Here is a 24,780-nt window from a genome sequence, read left to right on the forward strand (position 1 = left end):
GGAGAGGGGGAGGATTGCCCAGGGAGACTTAGGAAAGAAAGGAGCTACTTGCCAGTATTTCCGCCAAAATGTTGCCAGTGGGAGAAGACTAAGAACAGAAAGGAATATTGATTGTATTTACATCGCGTCAGGGCTTGGGTTATTTTTTCCTCAATGTATGGCACTTTGTAGAAATAAAATGAAATCATTAAAATTGAAAGGAAAAAAAAAGAATGGACAAAACTAAATTCTAACTGCCACAGCACGAGAAAAATAACATCATTATTGGAGCTACACTAATGAGAATTCAAAAAGAATAATTGCTATACAAACCACGACAGATTTTGTTGCTGACACTAAACCCTACTGAACAGTGACACTGGAATGATGTTGCAACACACATAGATGGCTCTCTACATGAGTTTGATACTTCTGTACATGTGGCTCCTATGTCTCCTACGGCTTGACATACGCTTGTTTCCCCTCCGTACGGAAAACAGGATCTAACGTCGTGAATTGCTATAAAAAATAATATAGCAATAGTATGTCCCGTTTGTCAAGAACCTGAAAATCCATGGACCATAATTTATTTACATAATAATCATAATATCTAATATCAATTTTAATGTGTTTTTATTTTGCAAATATAGTTAAATTTTATAATTCAAGTTTTTTGTACCTTATTAAGCACTTTCAAGCACCTTTTTGACTGTATTTGCTTTGACGGTTCAACATGATTTCTTTTTATGATTTAATTAGCCAATCTATCAAATAGCTTCTGGAGAACCTTTTGGTAGGAGAACCTTTTGGCGCGAACCCCGTACGTTATAAAATATTAATAATTATTAGCGCTTGGTATTGAATTTGACAGTTTTTGGCACATTTCATTAAATTTTTGCCTCCCCCTCCTTCCCCAAGAAGGGATTCTTGTAAACAGTATGTTATATATCTCTAAAATATTTCAAAATATTATATGTTTTGACCTGCCTCGAGTACTTTTACGTGCTTACTAAATTATATGAGCAAGTGGAACTCAAACAAAGTTAGTCAGCTGCCTATTTATAATAAAAAAGCGATACATATCACGCAAATAGGTAAAACAAAAATAGTAAAAAAAATATTCCCCTCCATTATCTGATAATACATTACATATATTATGATATCCTTTTGTTTTTTGATTTAAAAATAGCCTTACCATAATGCAAAAAGAACGGAGTAATAAACGAGAAAAAAACGGAAACAAAAAAATAAACATTTGCACCCAACAACAGCAAAGCGTAACCGTAGCCTAACTGCAAATACAAAAATTTCGTAAGTCATGGATCTAGTGTCTAGCGCATTAACCCTTTTTGAGAGGCTGCTCTACAATTAGCAAGTATCACTCTTATGCACAATACTACTTACAGCTCGTGAATATTGATGTTCTGGACCTACAATATTTCAAAATCGAACCAGAATGTTGAGTTTTACTTCTGCTTAGGTTAGATGTTACAGAAATAACTACCTTACCTAAAAGTTTTTCAAAGAATGGAAAAGAAATACTTACAAACACATAACTGTGTGGCGGCTGAAATATTTAGAGACAGATAATCGTTAGATGAACAGATGCAAAAGAATCCACCATAATTGTTTGGTGCACATGTAGCTCCTTGGTCAATGAGGGCACAGCTATTCGGAAAACCATTTTCACAAGTATTTAAAGCTGTAATGAATATACGTTAGAGCAATTTAAAATAATTTGACATATCTGAGCCTTCCCAAAACTGAATATATTAAGAACAAATCACGCATTTATAGTAATCGTTGTTCGGAGTCAAACATTATCTGAAATTAAGATTAACAATGAAGTGAAAGCTAAAATTAGACACATGAGGCTTTACAAAATTCTAAAGTGAAATCCTTGAAGGCCTAAACGAAAGCTTTTCAGACAAAAAGAAGTAATTGTCAATCATAGGTACATGAAATATGTAAGGGCCCATTGCTAAGAGAATGTCTGATGGCCGAGATATTGAGAAATTAAAATATTGATTCAAGTTCGCCATTCTGACCACGTATGAATCCCAAATCCTTATAAAATACGAAAAGATAAGCTTTCCACAATTAACCTTCCCATTGGCCAAACTTTTACCGAGCCATATATTGGAATTGGAATCTTGGGAGCAAAAAAGACCAGGTTGCCCTATTTGTTCAAATAAGTAACCAAAAATATAAAATAAGCCCACAAAACTAAGTATGAGACATCATTGGCCTAAGTTCTCAAAATCGTATGAGGACTAATTTTTCGGTATTTTTCCTGGGAAAATACTAAAAAAGCCGATTGAAAAAGTAATTATTTCGGCATATTTCAAAGACTAGAAGGAGGACAGCAAATAAATCAAACGATATTGAGAGAGAAGATTAACTAGATTAGAAAATATTATGTGCATACAGATTGTCAAAAGTGGAGTTTTCAGGAATGGCTTAGGGTATTAATTTGGAAATTCTGAGAATACTTTGGGGAAAGATCAATTTACCAAAAGGCAACATGTATAAGCTACTGATTATACTACTGCCACTACTACTGCTACTCCAACTACTACTTCTACTGCAACTAATATTAAGGCTGAGAACATTTAGATGAAAAATTTAGGCAATGTGGGGGAAAGTTGACCTTATTAAAACACACATTGGGCATACAAGCTATCGATGGAGTATATTGGCAATTTTATAGAAACAACTTTAGGGTTAAATTGAAATTTCCAGGGCCTGGTGAGGGGGATGTTCAACTAACCAAAAGGCAGCATACTACTTCTACCACTAGTAACACAGCTACTACTTAGTTAGTAGCCTACAACTGCAACTAGTAGCAATACTCCTACTACTATTGCTGTCACAACTATTGTCGCAACTTTAACCAAGGTTAAAGGTATGAAGGTAAAATTTCAGGGAATAATGAGGGGCGAAGTTGAACTGAAGAAAATCACACTGTCTGCATGCAGGTTGTCAATAAGGCGTATAAGCAATATCTTATGAGCAACTTGGAGTATTAAGTTGAAATATATATGGTTATATGTAGGGGATGTTGCAATAACCAAATTACTAAAAATTGCTTGCTACTACTACAACTACAACAACTACTTCAACAACCACTACTGCTACTACTACTACTACTGCTACTACTACTACTAAAACTACTGCTACCACTTCTACCAGTACTGCTGCTACTATCACTACTTAAATTGGCTACTGCTATTTCTACTATCATCATTCATACTACTTTTACCACTAATAGCTACCACTACAGCTTCTTCTACTACTACTACCACTACTACTACTATTATCACTACTACAGCGGCTACTACTAATGCTACTACTACTACTACTACCGTTACTATTACTACTACTGCTATTGCTACTATCATTATTCATTAGACCTCTACCACTGATGTTGCAACCAATGGTAAGAATATTAGGGTGAAAATTTCAAAGAATGTTGAAACAGTGTTGAACTAAATCAAAGTGCAAGATGTGTAGGCAGGTTGACAAAATGACGTATCAGTAATGGCCCAGAAAGTGCTTATGGAAATATGTTGAATCTTTCAGCATGTGTCAATGGATAGGTTGAAAAAATGCATTCTAATGCTTATACTACTACTACTACAAACTATTTTTACTGCTGAAGCTAGGGGTATTAAGGTGAAGCTTTCAGGGAATATTTTGAGGGATGTTGTACTAAGTACAAACACACCATCAGCATGTGGATTGTCAAAAGAATGTGCTTGCAATATCTCAGGAATGGGTTAAATTATTAAGTTGAAGCTTTTGGGGAACGTTGAGGTGGATTTTCAACAAAAGGTATTAAGTGCTTACTGCTACTACTACTACGGTTATTGCACCTAGTGAAGCAACTGGTATTAAGGTAAAATTTTCAGGGAATTTCTGGGGGGGAGTTTCAACTAAATTATATGAATGCAGGTTTTCAAAAGGGAATAAAAGCAATTTATTAGGAGGAGCTTAGACTATTAAGTTGAACCTTTCAGGGAATGTTGAGGGGAATTTAGAACTAACCAAAAGGCACTCTATGCATATTACCGCTAAGATCACTACATCTGCAGAGGCTAAGGGTGACAAGGCAAAACTTTCAGTGAATATTTAGGGGAAAATTTAAATAAATAAAAAAGCACTGTGTATCTTCAGGTTGCCAAAAGGGTGTAAGAGAAATATCTCAGGAACAGCTTAGATCATGAAGTTGAATCTTTCAGGGCATATTGAGAGAAACAGTGAATTAACCAAAAGGAATTCTGTGCTTATTACTACTACCGCTACTGTTACTACTATTGCTATGACTACTACTACTGAGGCTAAGCATAGGAATGTAAAACTTTCAGCAAATGTTTAGAGATAAATTGAACTAATTAAAACACACTCTGTGCATACCTATTATGAAAAGGGTGTTTCAGCAATATCCCAGGAATGGTCTAGGATATTAAGTCGAAATATTCAGGACTGTTGTTAAGGGGGTTAAGGGGTTGTTAAGCGGGCTGTTGTTAAGGGGCTGTTAAGTTAAGGGGGATGTTGAACAAGGAAAATACAAATTGTGCGTACTAGGACTACTAGAACTGTAATAAATTTTACTGCTGCTACTAGAGCTACTATGACAACTGCTACTACTGCCACAACGACTATTTCCACTACAACTACTACTACGACGACAACTACTAGCAATAATGATTCTACGGGTAGGAAGGTGAAACTTTTTGAAAATGCTTAAGGGGATACTGAACTAAATCAAAACTTACTCTTTTCATACTTGTTGTCAAAAGGGTGTATCAGCAATATCCCACGAATGGTCTAGAGCAGGGTTTCTTAAACTTCTGTAATTCCCGACCCCATTTATGATTCCGAGTTTCTTAACGATCCCAACAAATATAAAAGAACAAATTTTTTTTTGATGGTATATTTATTAGGTAACAATATAAATATGCATATGAAAATATATAAATTTAGAATTCGTTTTGAAACATATAAAAATCTAAAATTGATATTTGCACAAAATTTATAGAAATGTTTTTATTATAGTTTCAAAAACAAAAGTAGATTCTGACCGTCTTAATTCTCCCGGATATATCCAAGTAGTTGCATGTTTGAAACTGCTGGACGTAAGACCTTTTCGACATTTTTTATCGCTGAATGATATTGGGATTTAATGTGTGTTAAAGCTGAGAAAGTAACTTCACATAAATATATGGTGTTAAATGGGAGAAGTACATTGAACGCCATATAACCGATTGTGGGAAATTCAGTTCTAGTTCCGATCCAGAATTCAGTGAGGGGCTTTTTTGGAATTGTAGTTTTAAGTTTGAGTCACACGAAAGCTCAGCAAGTTCCTCTTGAGATTTAAGTGGCAGATGATCAATCTCACTTAAGCCAATCCAAAACGGCTTTTGAATACAAACTATTTATTGTAAATCAACATTTAATATATAATATGTCCAGAACTGTATTTTTAGTGCTTTTAAGTGATCTACAATAGTTTTTGCAATAAAAGTTTTACAATGAATTTTCTCAATTACAAAATTGTCGACACTGGAAAACATTCCAAACGAATTTTTTTCGACCCTACTTTTCCGAATGCTGATCTTTTTAATAAAACTTTCAATTTTATCGTTTGAAGTAAATATATCGGAATTTTTTCCTTGAAGAGACAAGTTAAGATCGTTTAACTTCGCAAAAATATCTGACACATAACCCATCTTGGATAGCCACAAGTCATTTTGAAGAAAAAAAGTAGCAAATTCACATTTTCGTTCAGTTAAAAATATTTCGATCTCGTCCGTTAATAACAATAACCTTTTTAAACTTTGACCTCTTGACAACTATCTTAATTCTGCATGTAATAACAAAATTGTGGAGTTGGAATCCGTATCCTTACAGAGATATGAAAATAAGCGACTGTTAAGGGCATGGCTCTTAATAAAAGTTAAGACCTTAACAGCATCCTGAAGCACATCGTTCAATTCTGGTGCTATCAATCAATTAAGAAGAGCCCAAAGGATTTTTACATGGCGAGACTGTATGGTCCCGTCGGTCATGAAAGGATTAAACTGATTAATTCGGGATAACAAGCACTTCGTTCACAATCATACTATGACTAAATGAAAATAACACTAAATGTTTATATAGTTTCTTCGAAATAACACTTAGAAATTTTGTTGATAATATTTATCAGGATTATTTCGGTTTTAAGAGATTGACAAAAATAAATCTATATTTGTTATAAATTTCTTTAACATCTTCTGATTCATAGTAAATTTATACACGATATTATAATGATCGGAATAGAAATGCTGATATAAACAAACAGTCTTTCCGAACCAGAAGATTTTATGATATATTCATTTACGATGGTTGTTATTTTCTTTATAACAATAATTTTACAAGTTAGAAATTTTTTTTTGTTAAATTGTATTTTTATCACTCGCGACCCCATAATTTTGCTACGCGACCCCAAATGTGGTCGCGACCCATAGTTTAAGAAGCCCTGGTCTAGAGTATTTTATAAAAATTCCCAGGGTATGCTACTACTACGACTATTTCAACTACAACTACTATTACGACGAAAACTACTAGAACTACTGAAGCTAAGGGTATTACAGTGAAACCTTCAAGGAATGTTGAAGAGGATAGTGAATTATGCTGAATTAAAAAACGCTGTGGACGCAAGCTATTAAAAGGGCGTAACAGCTATATCTCAAGGACAGCTTAGAGCATTCAATTAGAACTTTCAGCACACATTTAGAGGAATATTGATCCATCCAAAAGGTACTAAATACATTCATCTACTACTAATTTTACGACTATTATTACTGCTACTACTAAGGTTCAAGTTATTAAGGAGAAACTTTCAGGAAATATTGAGGGGCATGTTTAATTAAATTAAAATACTCTGTGTGCATGAATATTGTCAAAAATCCGTATCAGCAGTGTTTCCAGAACAGCCTAGAAAATTAAGTTGAAACGTTCAGGGCATACAAAGGGATATGTTGGACCAATAAACATCCCTATAAGCATACCCTAACACCAGTTCAGTTTTTTTAACTGAAAGTAAGGAGCGACATTAAAACTTAAAACGCACAGAAATTACTTCGTATATGAAAGAGGCTGCTTCCTCATCAACGCCCCGCTCTTTACGCTAAAGTTTTTTACTGTTTTAAAAAGAAGAATTCAGAGAAAGAGTCAAACTTTAGCGTAAAGAGCGGGGCGTTGATGAGGAAGCAGCCTCTTTCATATACGAAGTAATTTCTGTGCGTTTTAAGTTTTAATGTCGCTCCTTACTTTCAGTTAAAAAAACTCGTTTTTTTTATTTAATATTCACAGAAGTCGTTCGCCATGGCTTAAAATTGCCTAAAGTAAATTTTACAATCTCGCAATATGACAAAAATTGAAGAAAAATTTTGTGAAAAAATATTCTTATAGATAATACTAAATAAAAAAGACGACAAGCTCTCTATTATGAAAATGCCAGCAAGCTCAAGGACAAGATGTTTTATGGGAACAATACCAACCTGTTTATTAGTGATGATGTGCCAGCCAAAGTTCGCAAAATCCGTAAGCCGATTTTAGTGAAACGGGATAAAATGCGGAAAATCCTTAGATATGAAACATGAATATCAAAGGGGATTCAGACAAACTTAGTTGTGAAAAGACCTGATGGCTCACTTACAAAATATTCAGTTAGTGATAGCATACCTGAGGTTGACGACTTTCCGAACGTCCGAGGACATGTACATCATAGTTTTCCAAGCGTTGACTCAGTGGAATAAAATCATATCATCTAATAGTAAAGCGTCCTGTTAGTATCTCTTAAAATATACAAGTAGGAAACGTTTAATCTTGTTTTGCATCGTATTCATTTGTGAATTACTTATCTTCTTACTAACTTTTATTGATCTGTATATTTATTACTATTCTTTCTCCTTACTTATCTATTCTTTTTCACTGCTTGTTTTGAAGCACATAGAGGTCTTTATGAATAGTCGTAGGATATTGAAAGAATTATTCTTAGAATGAAGACATTTCTCTTTTCTTTTCTTAGTTGTTTCTATGTGTCTTACCTTTTATTTTTGTTTGTAGGGCGCGTTGGTCGTGGCATGGTTATTCTTGACATGGTGGTAACATTTGATAATGAATAGAGATAGTGATGGAATTCTATCATCAAGATTAAAAGAATTTGAGTGGGATTCCCTTTCGTTTCATTCAGTTTCCAAAATACTGTAGCTAGTTATAATGAATATAATAGCAGCATATTAGATATACCAAAAAATCAATATTTGTTTTTGAATGTATTGGTAAAGAAAAACTCTAGAACAAGGAGGATATCGTTTTGGAATTGCCGGGGCTGGAGGACTGCAAGGGGTACGATTGGCACTTTTCTATCGACATCTGATAGAGACATATTTGGTTTATGTGAAACTTTTTTAGATTAGTTTTCAATTGAAATTATTCATGCTGATGGTTATATTTGCTACATGATTAAGCTTACAGGTTTGAACACAACACGTTATATTATGTCAATAGAAAGACCCAAAAACGAAAATTTGCAATTATTATAAATGATGATTTTCTATTTTGACAAGGGATTACAAATATTCAAGAACCTTAAAAAGAAAACCAAAAGTTTGAAGCTTAGTATATAGCCTATTGTTGTTAGAGGTGGGACTCGCTTCAGTAATCATATATCTTTGAAAAGACACAGTGTAAAAAAAACATAGAAATTATGCAAAGAGCAAAAAACTGGTAATTGCAAAAGTTTTGTGTACACATTTTATCAAGGGATTAAAACAATTCAAAAACCTTAAAAATAAAAGATTTTTCAACTCAACCAGTTGTAGGCTATAACGTCAGTAGGAAAGCCCAAAAATTGAAAATTTGCTATTATTACAAATGATGATTCTCTGCTTTGACAAAGGATTACAACAATTCAGAAACTTTAAAAAAACAAAAACAAATTTTGAAGCTTAGCAGCCTACATATTTTTGTTAGATATCAGACTAGCTTCAATAATCAAATCAAGCAGGAGCGAACCGGCTCAATAGTAATCAAAACTCGAAATAATGGAATTTTGATAACAGCAGATGTATCAAAAGAATCGGCCTATTATACTGATTTTAAATATATTATTTCATTAAGTTCGGTCCGATCAAAGGCTACGAGTCTGAGAAAATTTGCCTGATTTTCAAAAAAGGGAGAAAAAACCCCAGCAGTATTGGAATCTTAATTAAAACTACACCATGTGATTCAGCGCATCAAAAAAAAAAAAAAAAAAAATCCTACTGTAGTGGTTTCGAGCTATCTGCAAAAACGTTTAATTTTGTATCTTTTACCCGAAGAAAAACCATGGAGGCGTGTTTATCTATTTTCTTTCCCAGGGGTGATTGTTCCGACCCAGCGGTCCTAGAATGTTGTGAGAGGGGTCATTCGAACGGAAATTAAAAGTTCGAGTGGCCTTTTTAAGTGACCAAAAGATTGGAAGGCAAGCTGGCCTCCTCCCTACCCCTTTTTTTCAAAGTCAGATATAACATGATCCCCCCACAGCCCCTGGGGAAAGGTTTTTTTAAGTCAAAAACTTACGCTTTTTCTGCACATAGTATTTATTATTGTGAGGTTTATACACATTTTTGTGAAGGGGATTTTTGATGGGGTTTGGTTCACAGGGAATTTTCTATGGGGAGGGATGTTTCAAGGGGGTGAACTTGTCACATCAAGTTATACACTGGGGGAATTTGTCAGAATTCCTATACAAATTCTTTTTAAGTGTCTTGTTTTCTTTTTTGTTCTCAATTTTACCTGTGGATTTGTTAAGAGTAGTTGTCTGCGGTAAATTTTCACCGAAATTGAATTGCATAGAAGATACATCCGTTGGGAGGGGATTTCTCCGTGGAGGTGGTGCCAGATTTCCTAGCGTTACTTGAAACAATCAGAAATTAAATTAAAAAACAAGTTTTTCAACTGAAAGTAAGTAGCAATATTAAAACTTAAAACCAGAAGAAGTTATTACGTGTATAAAGGGGATTGCCCTCTCCTCAACACCTTGTTTTACCCCAGTTCTCTAAGAGCGACTCCTGAAACGCAAGGTTCGTTTATTTAGAACGATAGCTTTTTTAAAAGAACTAAACAACTTTTTTTTTATATTTGTATATATTTTAGTAAGGGATTACAAAAATTCAACAAATTTAAATAAGAATACCAAAAGTTTAAGCTTAGCAGGTAATTGGTTTTAGAAATTAGACTTGCTTCAATTTACATATATCTTTGAAAAGATTACAGAATGAAAAGAAATATCAGCCTGAAAATTTTGTTCAAAGTACATTGATCCTCAAAAACGCCTTCACTAAAACTATTCACTTTTACGTCTACGGTATAATTTACTTATGTCGTTTACGTAGACCCTGTAACGTGGAAAAGTAATAAAGATACTATGGATCTAAGCTACTACATACTTATGATGAAGAATCAGTTGTTTTACGATCGGGAACAATATTTACGAAACAGACGATTCACAGTCTTTTGATCCGAGCAAAAATCCAGTGAATTTCCCGATTGGTAAAGAGCTTATCATATAGAATGTATTTCCCGAATCAAAATATTACTAAGGGTTTCTTCGTCCAGCTTTCTAACGCACATTTCCATTGGGACGTATCTCTTTCGATTCTTAAAGCGGACAAAAATCTTTGGATTATAAAGGTTCCCTGAGGAAAAAATAAAAAAATCTTGAAGAAAATGAAACCTTGAAGAAAAAAAACACATTGAACAAAAATCTCTTAAAGTATAATGAAACATTCCACGTGTACACCGTTCTCTTTTATAACTACGGACTCCCTAATTGACTGGCTGGCCCTAACCTCAAATAATCCACACGAGATTGCGTCATCCTCAGTTACAACCTTTCGGGTCTCCACTTGACTGACGGGTCCTAACCTCTTACAAGTCATGCGAGAATGTTTCATCCTTAACATAAGTAAAATACCTCCTATTCCGTAACATACACGTGTACAATAGCATTACTTGACATACAGGTCCGTATTATCAATAACATCTGCTGGCTGTCGTCGGAATGGAAAGATATGTGTTGTAGGATCGTGGGGTATGTGAGTCATGGAATCAACTGTTACGTAACAACAGGTGTACAATTGTATTGCGCTAGACTGAAGTTTGCGTACTAAAGTCTTAAGGGAATCACCGTTAAACATCTTCGTGATCAACGGTGAAGAAAAAGATGAGCATCTATGGCTCTCTTTAAACCTATTGAGGCATCACTATTGAAGCCATAGCTGAGGGCATTGGTAAACTATCTCTATATCCTTACTTTAACATATTACCTAAGCATTTCCCATCATTGCCCGGAATGAAGCCAGAAGAACAAGCACACAGTAAGCTGTCATCTAAGCAACTGCACATAACAAATGGATCCAGATTTCCACATGCAGTGACACAACCTGTGCCGGTTGAGGGTGGTTGTGGTGTTGGACAAGGTGTCTGGCCGATGGAATACTGCAAAATAGAATAAACATTGTGAAACTGAAAAATTTACGTAAGAATAATGTGCACGATCCATATTGCTCTGATAGCTACACTAGAACCGAAGGTATTGACTCTAATGAACCCTTGTAAATAGGTTTCACAAATTCGGACAGATATCTAAAGAAAAAATCTACATTTTTACAGATTTCTGCATTAGAATTGCCAAAGAGTACACGGTTAGGGTATAGAAAAGATTTTAGACAAATGAATCTAATTAGAAAGTATCTAAAGATACTTCCTTGTAATGACACCTTGGATTAATTTAAATTCTGATTCATTTAAGCTTTAACCTTTTGATTTATTGTAATTATTTTCCAGGAAATTCTAAAAGAAAAGAAATTATTCTACAAGAAAAGTGTAAGAATGAAAAGTCAAGATAATTTCTGGATATGCTTTTAAACTTTAAATTCTAACGAAAATGGTTATTCGGTCCCTGAAGAATACAAGATTTTCAGCGCTAAGGAGGGGAGAATTGGCTCTTTATTACTTGCAAACATCACAAAACCTTAGCTCTGATGAGCCAAAGAAGGATATTTCGCACATCACAGAATTAAGGCTTTAATTCATAAGTTATCTTTTGCTAACATAATATTTTTTCCTTCTTGGACTAGAAAACCAGGAATAGTAGAAAACTATGATAATGTTTAAAAATCCATCCCAGGAAGTTCTGTAAATGGCAGAAGGATGCACTAGAATAGTTTTTCAGTTAGCTCATAGGTCTTGAAATTGACTTTTTACATTTTAATTTTAATTTTTCTTCAATCATTTATTAGGGTCAGAATGAAACCCAATGCGGAGAAAAAATATATTTAATATTTAAAATATTCAAAAAATATTTTTATTTAAAAAAATATGATTAAAAAAAATATTTAAATATAAGCTGTTTGATTAAAGATTAACAAAAACTTTCTAAAAAAGATGTTATTCAAAGAAAAGCAAATGACTTGTTAAACTTAAGATCAGCATAAATAAAAGTCTAAATATATTTTTTTCCCTAGCGTAGTTATTTATATCAGTAATTGTTTATATATTTCTATTTATCATGTTAAATAAAGTCACAGTCAAAACGACCAGACATTACTATTAAACAATAAATGAAACCCATAACGAACAAAAACTAAATAAACAATCAGAGTAAATAAATGTACTATCAGGTACTAATATAAATAAACAAATAAAGCTTAGAACGAGCAAAAGTTAAAGTGAATATGCAAATCAAGGTTAAAAAACAAAAACAAAAATCAATACAAACAAAAATCTGACTACTGCCTCGTTCCCTAACTGTATTAAATAAAAAAAACAAGTTTTTTTTAACTGAAAGCAAGGAGCGACATTAAAACTTGAAACGCACAGAAATTACTTCGTATATGAAAGAGGCTGCTTCCTCATCAACGCCCCGCTCTTTACGCTAAAGTTTGACTCTTTTTCTCAATTCTTCTTTTTAAAACAGTAAAAAACTTTAGCGTAAAGAGCGGGGCGTTGATGAGGAAGCAGCCTCTTTCATATACGAAGTAATTTCTGTGCGTTTTAAGTTTTAATGTCGCTCCTTACTTTCAGTTAAAAAAACTTGTTTTTTTTTATTTAATTTCTGAACGTTTTTGAATCATTGCATGTTTTGATTTGGCTCTCCGTAGAGGAATAATCAAAACGAAATTTGAATTTTTTTTTTTTTGGCTAAATGGCTTTCTCATAATTTTGATCGAATGATTTTGAAAAAAAAGAGCGGGGGACGAAGCTTAGTTGCCCTCCGATTTTTTGGTTAATTAAAAAGGCAACTAGAACTTTTAATTTTTTACGAATCTTTTTATTGGTAAAAGATTTACGTAACTTATAAATTAGCTTACGTAAAGAACTTTTGTATTCTCATGTTTTTATTACATATATGAGGGGATTCGCCCCATCGTCAGTAACTTGCTCTTTACACTAAAGCTTAAATTTTATCCCAATTCATTAAGAATGACCCCTGAATCACAAAAGCCGTAGAATAAATAGTTGAAATTACTAAAAATACTTTAGCGTAAAGAGCGAGGTATTAGAAGGAGGTGAGCCCCTTATATGGGTAATAATTTCTGTTTGTTTTAAGTTTTATTGCTGTTCCTTACTTCCAGCTGAAAAAGCTTTTTCACATTTATTTTTTAATTGTTTCTTTTTTAAATAATGCTATTAAATCCTGCTCTCCCTTCATGGAAATTTTCTTCTCCCATGACAAATTCTCGATGGAAAGTTCCCCCAGCGTATCCCCCTCTTCTCAAGCCCTCCCCCCAACCAAAAAAATCCTCCTGAAAACGCCTGTATACTTCCCAATAACCATTACTATATGTAAGCACAGGTCAAAGTTTGTAACTTGTTGCCCCTCCCACGGGGACTGTGGGGGAGTAAGTCGTCCCCAAAGTCATAGTTATAAAGTTCTTCGACTACGCTGAATAAAATGGCTATCTCAGAATTTTGATTCGTTGACTTTGGGAAAATAATTAGCGTGGGAGGGGGCCTAGGTGCCCTCCAAATTTTTTGGTAACTTAAAAAGGGCACTAGAACTTTTCATTTCCTTTAGAATCAGCCCTCTTGCAACATTCTAGGACAACTGGGTCGATACGATAACCCCTGGGAAAAAAACAAAAAAAAAACAAAAAAACAAATAAACACGCATCCGTTATCTGCCTTCTGGCAAAAAATGCAAAATTCTACATTTTTGTAGATAGGATCTCGAAACTTCTACAGTAGGGTTCTCTGATACGCTGAATCTGATGGTGTGATTTTCGTTAAGATTCTATGACTTTTAGAGGGTGTTTCTCCCTATTTTCTAACATAACGCAAATTTTCTTAGGCTCGAAACTTTTGATGGGTAGGACTAAACTTGATGAAACTTATATATTTAAAACCAGCATTAAAATGTGATTCTTTTGATGTAGCTATTGGTATCAAAATTCCTTTTTTTAGAGTTTTGGCTACTATTGAGCCGGGTCGCTCCTTACTACAGTTCGTTACCACGAACTGTTTGAAAAGTATAAAGAACACAGCGTCATTATTGCCTTACTAAAAACGAATTATATTAAAAAATATTTTCTTCACACTTATTACAACATTGAAATCAAAAATAAAAACTGCCGTACAGTAAAATGTTGAACTGATGAGCTTTCAGCAATTAATATAATCTTATATCAAATATTCAGTTTAATTTTACCAGTTCTTTCCGGGATTTTACTAGGTCTTTCTGGTTTTACTAAACACGAGAGTTTCGCTGCTGTCCCGTTCCCTAACTGTAATTAAATAAAAAAACAAGTTTTTTCGACTGAATGTAAAGAGTGACTTTAAAATTTAAAACATACAGAAATTAATCCGTATATAAAAAGGGCTGTTCCTTTCTCGACGCCCCGCTGTTTACGCTAAAGTTTAACTCTTTCTCAAAACTCTGCTTTTTAAAACAACAAAAAAAACTTTATCGTAAAGAGCAGGGCGTTGAGGAAGGAACAGCCCTTTTTATATACGGAGTAATTTCTGTTCGTTTTAAGTTTTAATGCTGCTCCTTACTTTCAGTCGAAAAAACTTGTTTTTTTAAATATAATTTCTGAAAGTTTTTGAATTATTGCATGTTTTGATTTTGGCTATCCGCATATGAATAACTAAAACAAATTTGCACATTCATTTTTTAAAGTGTGGGGGAGGAGGCCTAGTTGCCCTCCAATTTTTTGGCTCTTTAAAAAGGTGACTTGAACCTTTAGTTTTTCAGGAAAAGTTTTATTAGTAATATTCATACGTAACTTACGAATTAACTTACGTAACGAGCTTCCATATTCGTTTATTTTTATTACGAATCTGCGGGGGTTCACCCCCTCGTCAATACCTCGCTCTTTACAATAAAGCTTACATTTTGTCCCAATGCTTTAAGAATGTCCAGTGAATCACAAAAGCCGTAGAATAAATAGTTGAAATTACTAATAATACTTCAGCGTAAAGAGCAAGATATTTAGGAGGAGATGAGCCTCCTCATATGCGTAATAATTTCTGTTGATTTTAATTTGTAATGCTGCTTCTTATTTTCAGTAGAAGAAATTCACATTTATTTTTTCATTGTTTTTTTTAATGACGTTTGAAATTCCTGCCCCCCTTCATGGAAATTCTCTTCCCCCATGATAAATTCTCTTAGGAGGGAAAGACCCTCCTAAATAACCCCTTCCCCTCGCCCCCCAAACCAAAAAATCCCCCTAAAAACGTTAGCACCCACCCAGTAGCAAGTTCTTTTTTGCATCTTTCTTAGGGCGGGTACTGGGATATTAGTTAAATGTATTTTGATTATAAATAAAGCGAACTAAACAATAGCCATTACTGTATGTAAACAATGGTCAAAGTTTATAACTTACTTCCCCTCCCCCGGGGACTGTGAGGGAGTAAGTCGTCACCAAAGACATGGTTGTAAGGTTTATCAACTATGTTGAGCGAAATAGCCATATTAAATTTTGATCCGGTGACTTGGGGAAAACATGAGCGTGGGAGGGGCCTAGGTGCCCTCCAATTTTTTTGGTCACTTAAAAAGGGCACTAGAACTTTTAATTTCTGTTAGAATGGGCCATCCCGCAACATTCCAGGACCACTGGGTCGGTACGATCACCCCTGAAAAAAAACAACAACAAATAAACACGCATCCATGATCGGTCTTCTGACAACAAATACAAAATTCCACATTTTTGTAGATAGAAGCTTAAAACTTCTAGAGTAGGATTCCCTGATAAGCAGAATGCGATGGTGTGATTTTCATTTGAGATTCTATGACTTTTAGAGGGTGTTCCTCCCTGTTTTCCAAAATAAGGCATATTTTTTCAGGCTCGTAACTTTTGATGGGTAAGACTAAATTCGATGAAACTTATATGTTTGAAATGAGCATAAAAATCCGATTCTTTTGATATATCTATTAGTATCAATATTTCGGTTTCTAGAGTTTCGGTTCCAGAGCATTGAAAACATATTCAATACAAATATTTTCTCTGTACTTATTACGAAACTTGAAAACAAAAAATTGGAGTGGAATAAAGTGTTCAACTGATGAGCTTTTAGCAAGTAATCTAACTATACTTTAAATACTCATTTTAACTTTATTTGTTTTTGGCAACACTGGTCAAGACCCATATACTTGTAGGTACAAAAAAGAGTCCAGCTTCTGCATCCTTCCTTAGCTATAAAAGTCTAAAGCCTATTGCGTCATTGTTGTTTTATTGAAAACGTATTATATTACAAGTATTTTCTTTGCATTCATTACAGCATTGAAAACAAAAATAAACGTTGCTGTAAAGTAAAATGTTGAACTGATGAGCTATCAGCAATAAATATCATTATATATTAAATATTCAAATTAGTTTTGTTAGTTCTTTCCAAGACTGTTCAAAATGCATACAGTTTTCACTAAAGCGCCAATGACGCAGCAGGCTTTAGATTTTTGCAGTTCCGGAAGGGAACAGTAGCAAGACTCTTGTTTGTAGTGTTTAAACTTGATTTACATATTCAATTTAAGTTTTACTCCTTTAAGATTTATTTATTTGTTAGTTTTGGTTCCGTTTGTATGTTTGTTTGCTGTAATGTTTATTTAATTTCTGCCCTTTTGGGTTTTATTTATTCTTTAAAAGTAGTTTCTGGGTGTTTTGAGTTCGAACTGTTCTAGGAATTTATTTCTGCTGATTTTTAAATTAATGTGGCCTTTACTTTTCTTTGAAAAACTTACTTTAGTCAGAAATTTTTTGAATTAGTTTTCGTTCGGTTTTCATTACCAAAATTTCCAGTTTTTCAATATTCACGATCGCAAAATCAAAGCTTTTTATTAACTTCGAAGTTTCATAAAATCATCAAAACTAGTATCAGAGTAACAATATCAAAGTAACAAAGTATCATAATTAATCTCCTCTGCTTTGGGGGCAGGGGGATTTCACCCCATGAAGCATATTTATTTGACCTTTGGACTATTCGAACAAACTGGTTATCTAAAAATTTTGACCGGATACTTTTGGTAAAAAGGTCGTTGGGGGTGGGGGGATGACTGCCCTTTCATCAATTTTACCTCTTAAAAAAGAAACTAGAACCTTCAATGTCCAATCAACTGAATCCCCACCCAAGTTAATACAACTATCCTTTGCACAAAAACTTATATGTTGGTGATGGTGAATTTGTATAAATTACAGCACATACCCCATGGACTTTGTCAACCCTTTAGTTAAAAGCTTGGAAAAAAGGGACAACGAGTCGGGGCTGGTTACCCTAACCTCTTTCGACTCTTAACACTTTTATTTTCACTAGAACTTTCGATTTCCAATCGAATAAGTTACCTCCGAAGACTTTACGACCACCTCTTCCATTAAAAACTTTATATGTTAACAATGGGCAACTAGCACAACTTATAGCCCTTGCCCCAAAAGGAGGGGGTTATCAAATTCGAAGCAATAGTTATTTGACATTTTACCTTATTTTGAAAATATGGCTATTTCTAAATTTTGATCATAAGCACTTGGGAGAAAGCGTGTTAGGGGGGTGAGGTCTGGTTTCAATCCATTTTGATCCTAAAATGGAACTAGAACTTCCGATCTTCGATCAAATAAACCCTCTCCAAAATTTATGCGACAACCCCTTCCATAAGAATGTTATATCTTACTAATAGGTAATTACCAAGGCTTACATCCCTTTCCCCCATGCTGTAGGGTGTCTTTTCAACCATGGAGGCGTATTTATCTGACCTTTGGACTATTTTGAATAAAATGACTATCTTAAAATTTGAAAAAGCCTATTTGGCTTAGGTCACCTGTTTGCCTGTAATTTCAAGCGAATTCAATCCCCATTTTTCATACAAGTCAAGTGGACATTGTCCGTCACACTTCAAAAATCAATCCGATCTTTCATCCGTTAGTTCTATGAATATCTATCTTAGCTCTATCCTAGTAATGATGCATGGACGGACAGATGATAGGCGTATATATCAACAAGTGGAATGACATCTTTTTTATACAGCCCTAAAAATGACTTATGCCATATTTTGCGACTCACTCACTCGGACTATCTGTCTTGGCTTTTTCTATAATTATACCATGGCTTGATGCCTGCAAAAGCTTTATTTTAATTGAAGCCTGCATTTGGGGAAAAGGGCGTGGAAAGTCTAGTTGCTCTCCAATAACTTTTGACTCTTGAGAAAGGCACTAAAACCTGTTATTTACAATTTTTGAGATCCAGAATCAAACATGCCTTCTTTTCAGAGGCAGCGCAATAGCGCTGCCTAAGTAAAGAGCGCTTTGAGCACAATGTATTATTTATTTTTTTTGATTTTTTTTTTATCAGAGCAGGGCACTTCCTATCGAAGGATTTGTCGTAGAAACTTCAAAAAGGGCTCATTTGATTGCAAATTGAAAAGGATAGTGCCCTTTTTGATAGCCGAAACTGATAGGAGGGCAACTAACACCCCTCCCACGACCATCATTTCCCAAAACAGATTCAGAAAAATTATAGTTATAACCATTTTGTTCAACGTAGTTTAAAGATTCAGAAATTATGTCTTTGAGGATGACAACTTGCCCACAGCCCTCAAATTCGACAACACCCCAAAATCCCCAAAATTTTGTGATTAGCCATTCTTTTCAGCGTAGTTTGAAGATCAAGAAATTATGTCTTCGAGACTGACATATACCCTACAGCCCACAGGGCGAGGGTTGTAAGCTATGTCCTGGGGGCATTTAAGGTTTATATAGAAATGGTGATCGTGTAAATTTCAGAGGGGGCTCAATGGATTGCTAATCAGAAGTTCTAGTGCTCTTTTTGAGATTCAGAGTAATTGGAGGGCGGATATTTCCCTCCACAGACACCTCGTATTTTCCCGAAAGGCACCTGATAGAAATTTTGAGGTGGTCATTTGTTGTCCTAGAAACTTCAAAAAGAGCTCATCCAATTGAAAACTGAAACGGCTAGTGACTTTATTGACAGTCAAAATTGATTGGAGGGAACTAACCCTCCTTCAGCGTGAACCATTTCCCTAATTAACTTTTTTAAGATTCAAAGTGATCAGCGGATAGATACCCCCCCCCTCTTCACATGCCATGTATGTTCCCAAACTGTATCTGATAGAAATTTTGAGATGGTCATTGTTGTCGAAAAAACTTCGAAAGCAGCTGATTCGATTAAAAAACCAAAAGAGCCAGAGCCTTTTTTAGTAGTCAAAAATGATTGGAGGGCAGCTATCTATCTCCAACGCCCACTATTTCCTCAACCCCCCCAATCCCAATTTTTATATAGCCATTTTGTTCAAAGTAATTGGAAAGTCTGGAAATTATGTTTTTCAGGATAACAGCCCCCCCCAGGGACCCCAGGGAAAGGGTTGTGAGTTATCCTCGGGGGGGGGGGGGGTATATAGTATATATAGATAAGGTGATCGTATAAACTTTGGAGGGGGCTCATTGGATTTGTAATTATAATTTCTAATGCCATGGTTATTTCTTGTCGGAAAAATTCCAAAAATGCTCATTCGATTCGAAACTGAAAGAACCAGTGCCCTTTTTAGCAGTCGAAAGCGATTGGAGTGCAATCAATCCACCTCCCACGCCCACCATTTCCCCAAACACATCCAACAAAAAATTTGAGATAGCCATTGTGTTCAACGTAATTGAAAAGTCTGGAAATAATGCCTTTGATGATGATAACCCGCTCCACAGCCCTCAGGGCAAGGGTTGTAAGTTATGCCCTGGATGCATATGCGGTATATTTAGGAAAGTTGATTGTAAAACCTTTGGAGGGGTCACAATGGATTTGATAATCAGATGTTCTACTGCTCTTTTTAAAATCCAGAGCCATCGGAGAGTGAATACCCCCCCCCCTCACACCTCTTATTTTCCCGAAATGCATCTAATTTTATTTTTGAGATGGCCATTTGTTATCATATTAACTTTCAAAAATAGCTCCTTCAATTGGAAATTGAAAGGATCAGTGTCTTTTTAACAGTCGAAGGTAATTGGAGGGCAGCTAATCCCCCTCCAACGCCCACCATTTCCCCAAACACATCCAATAAAAATTTTGAGATAGCCAATTCGTTTAACATAATTGAAAGGCCCTGAAATTATGTCTATGAGTTCGGCAGCCTCCTCCCCCTCCACATCCCTCAGGGAAAGAGTTGTAAGTTATTCTATGGGGGGGGGGTATAAGTTATATATAGAAAAAGTGATCGTATAAACTTTGGAGGGGCCCACTGGATTCGTAATCAGGAGTTCTAGTGCCTTCTTTAAGACTCAGAGTGACCGGAGAGTGGATAGGCTATCTCCCCCCCCCCACACACTTCGTATTTCCCCGAAGTGTAACTGATAGAATTTTTTTTATGGCCATTTTTTTTCTTATTTATTGATAGTGATTTGCGGTAGTTTTACACTTGGAAGATTATTTGACTTTATTTTATCCCTCATTAATGGTGCTCTTTACTTTTCTTTGAAAAACTTATCTTATGGAAAAAGTTTTTAAAATTATCCTTTGTAAAAAAAACCTCATATGTCATCAATGGGAAAATTGTATAAGCGATGGCTCTTGCCCCACGGGCCTTTGGGAGATTGTCAACCCCTGAGCTACAGTTATTTTACTTGTGGACTTTTTTGAACAAGATGATATCTCAAAATTTTGATCAGATGAATCTGGGGAAAGAAAGTTTTGAGACATAGGGAGAGGGAGACTGGTTGACCTCCAATTACTTTTTGACTCTTAAAAAGGGAACTAAAACTTTCAATTTCCGATCAAATGAGCCTCCTCTAAAGTTTATACAACAACCACTTCCATAAAGCCTTACTTACATGATAACAATAGACAGCTAGCATTAGCCCTTACCGCAAGGTCTGGGGGTGATCAGACTTGAAGTCATAGCTAGTTTGATTCATGACAATTTGAAGCATCCATTTGGAGGAAAAGGGGTGCAAGGGAGGGGAACTGGTAGCCCTCCAATCACTTTTGACTCTTAAAATGGAAACTATAACTTTCAATTCCCTCGCAAATGAGCCCCCTTCAAATTTAAGACAACCACCGCTTCCATAAAAAGCTTATATGTTAACAACAGGCAATTAGTATAGCTTATAGCAATTACCCTGGGGCGATGGGGGTAACCAACCCCAGAGTCATAATTTATTTTGCCTTTGGACTGTTTTGAATAAAATGACTATCACAAAATTTTTATCGGATGCATTTGGGGAAAGAGTGTAAGGGAGGAGGTCTAGTTCCAATGTCTTTTGACTCTTGAAAGGGAGCTAGAACTCTCAATTTCCAATTAAATGAGCTTTCTTAAAGCTTATGTGACCATCCCTCCCATAACAAACATATATGTCCTGGGGAATAATTTACAACCCTTGCTCCTTGGATCTGGGGGGTTGTGTTAAAATTGGAGGCACTGTAATATGATCTTTGAAATATTTTGAATTTCAGAATTTCAAATCGGATACATTTTGGGAAAAGACAGTGAGTGGGGGGCTTGTTGCCCTACGATCACTTTTTACTCTTAATAAAGGAACTAGAGCTTTCAATTTCAAAATAAATGAGCCATCTCCAAAGTTTATACGACCGCCGCTTCCACAAAAACCTTATACACCTCTGGGCATAGCTTGAAATCCTTAAAACCGTGCCCAAAAGGGTTGTGTCAACCCCAGAGGCATTGTTATATGATCTTAAGACCATTTAAACAAACTTGGATATCTCAAAAGTTTGATCAGATGCACTTGGGAGAAAGCTTGTAAGGGAGGGGTCCGGTTCTAACCGGTTTGGACTTTTGAAAGGGAACTAAAACTTCCAATTTCCAATCAAATAAGGCTTTCTAAAGTTTATAGGACCACCCATTGGATAAGAGCCCTATATACTCCAATTGCATAACTTAAAGCACTTTCTTCCAGGCTCTGGGGGTTGTGTCGACCCCCGGAATTTTGTTATCTGATCTTTGAACTATTTTAGCCAAATGGCTATCTCAGAACTTTGATCGTATGTATTTGGTAAAAGAGGGTATCTGTGTGTAGGGGAAGTAGTTCCTTTCAATAGTTTTTGGCTCTTTCAAAGAGAACTAGAGCTTCCGATATCCGATCCAATGAGCCCACTTTGAAGTTTATAACGCCATCCCTTTCTTATGAAGTGCCTCTGGGGGAAAAATAAATTAAAGATTGAAGCTGTGAAATGTAAAAGAAAATAAAAATGAAAAATAAATAAAATATAAATGAAAATAAAAGATAAGCTAATTTTTAGCAGGTGAACACCAATTTAAACTGGAGGTAGAATATTTTAAGCGATAAATAAAATGAAATACGTTCCGTCAAACAGTTTGTGGTAACGAACTGTAGTATGGAGCGACCCGGCTCAATAGTAAACGAAACGCTAAAAAAAGGAATTTTGAACGGAGAGTAGAGGGGAAGGGGTTACGTGGGAGGATCTTTCCATGGAGGAATTTGTCGGGGGGGGGGGAGATTTTCATGAAGGGGCGCAGGATTTTCTAGCACTACTTAAAACAAAAACAATGAGAAAATAAATAGGAAAAGTTTTTTCAACTGAAAGTAAGGAGCAGCATTAAAACTTAAAACGAACAGAAATTATTACGCATATGAGGGTTTCATCTCCTCCTAAATACCTCGCTCTTTACGCAAAAGTATATTTAATAATTTCAGCTATTTATTCTAAGGCCTTTGTGATTCAGGGGTCATTCTTAAAGAATTAGGACAAAATGTTTACTATAGTGTAAAAAGCAAGGTATTGACGAGGGGGCAAACCCCTCATATACGTAATAAAAATATACGAGCATAGAAGTTCGATACAATAATTCGTAAATTACGCATTTTCTTTCTAATAAAAATGTTCGAAAAAAATTGACAAGTTCTAGCTGCGATTTTAAGTAACAAAAGATTGGAGGACAACTAGGCCTCCTCCCCCATCCCCTTTTTTCTCGAATCGTCCAATCGAAACTAAGAGAAAGCCATTTAGACAAAAAAATAATAATATGCAAATTTCGTTTTAATTGTTCATATGCGGAGAGCCAAAATCAAAACATGCATTAATCCAAAAACGTTCAGAAATTAAATAAAAAAGCTAGCTTTTTTAACTGAAAGTAAGCAGCTACATTAAAACTTAAAACGAACAGAAATTACTCCATATATGAAAGGGGCTGTTCCCTCCCCAAGGTCCCGCTCATTATGCTAAAGTTTGACTCTTTCTCTAAAATATACTTAAAACAGGTAAAAAATTTGGCGTCAAGAGCGGGGCGTCGAGGAGGGAACAGCCCCTTTCATATACGGAGTAATTTCTGTTCGTTTTAAGTTTTAATGTCGCTTCTTAATTTCAGTTTAAAAATACTTGTTATTTTTAATTAATTTAGTCAAGGAGGGAGCAACAAAATTATTATACAGGATCTGCTTCAGTTAATGAATAAAACACACGAGACTATTGGTGCAATATCCAGGTACCAGAATACGAATATTGACTCTAAAAAAAAAAAAAAAATGAAGTAGAAGAGATAATGAAAGAACCTACACCCTTCCTAATTAGTGTAATCGTCTAAAATGACATACAATTTTACTTACGCCAACTAAAATTAATATTAGAAAGATCATTTCGATGCAACCTCTCAAATGCAACTAAACAATCCCTTAGAATGACGCTATAATTTTTGCAGTTTAATGCAAGTGCTTCGCAGTTTTTTTTTCAGTTTTTTTAAGTTTTGGGTCTCTTTTTGCACAGCATGTTTGTTCAAAAAAAGACGAGTCATGGATATCGGTGTATTCCATAAAAGTCTTAAGTGTTTTCAGTCTTCTTTAAACAAGGTATCATTCTGAGGAATGAAAAAAAAAGAAAAAAAGGGCTAATTTCAGAGGAAACAAAACTTCTTGCACAATCATTTACACTCTAGTGCTCTCAACCTATGCTTTAAATTTCAAGAGGAGACCAATCTTGGCTACAATTTTTGGAGAAAGTAGTGCCGTCATAATCAGGACAGTAGCTAAGACTTACTAAAGAACGATGTGTCTAGCAAGTAATATGATTATTATAGTGGCCGCTTCATATAAAACAGATGACAGGAAAAGAAATTTGGAACATTAAATCCACTGAAATTATTCCGAAAGTCCAAAGAAATTTAGCAAGAGAATCTATGACGCATTAAACTGTACGGGCAAGGTTCTCAAAATATGTATACCTCGATGAAAAACTCGTTATGTCCAGGATGAAGTTTTTTGTGCAAAGACGAGTACACTCTTACGCTAAAGTCTAAAAGCTTTCAAAAAA

General features: G+C 35.0%; 1 protein-coding gene across 3 annotated transcripts in view; it reads right to left on the bottom strand.

The window, feature by feature from the left end:
• The window catches only part of LOC136040563 (protein kinase C-binding protein NELL2a-like), a 35,706-nt gene extending 11,583 nt beyond the window's left edge, over window positions 1-24,123 (bottom strand). For 2 of the 3 annotated variants that reach the window (XM_065724787.1, XM_065724786.1), the window contains exons 1-4: window positions 24,081-24,123; window positions 11,337-11,508; window positions 1,526-1,681; window positions 313-498 (exon numbers count right to left, since the gene is read on the bottom strand). In XM_065724787.1, the coding sequence (XP_065580859.1) occupies window positions 313-498; window positions 1,526-1,681; window positions 11,337-11,508; window positions 24,081-24,110 (544 nt within the window). In that variant the 5' untranslated portion in view covers window positions 24,111-24,123. The remainder of the gene's footprint in view (window positions 1-312; window positions 499-1,525; window positions 1,682-11,336; window positions 11,509-24,080) is intronic. The other variant, XM_065724788.1, reaches the window with a different exon arrangement.
• Between the last annotated feature and the right edge of the window lie 657 nt (window positions 24,124-24,780).

This window comes from Artemia franciscana, chromosome 21 (assembly GCF_032884065.1).
Source record: "Artemia franciscana chromosome 21, ASM3288406v1, whole genome shotgun sequence".
Lineage (NCBI taxonomy): Eukaryota > Metazoa > Arthropoda > Branchiopoda > Anostraca > Artemiidae > Artemia > Artemia franciscana.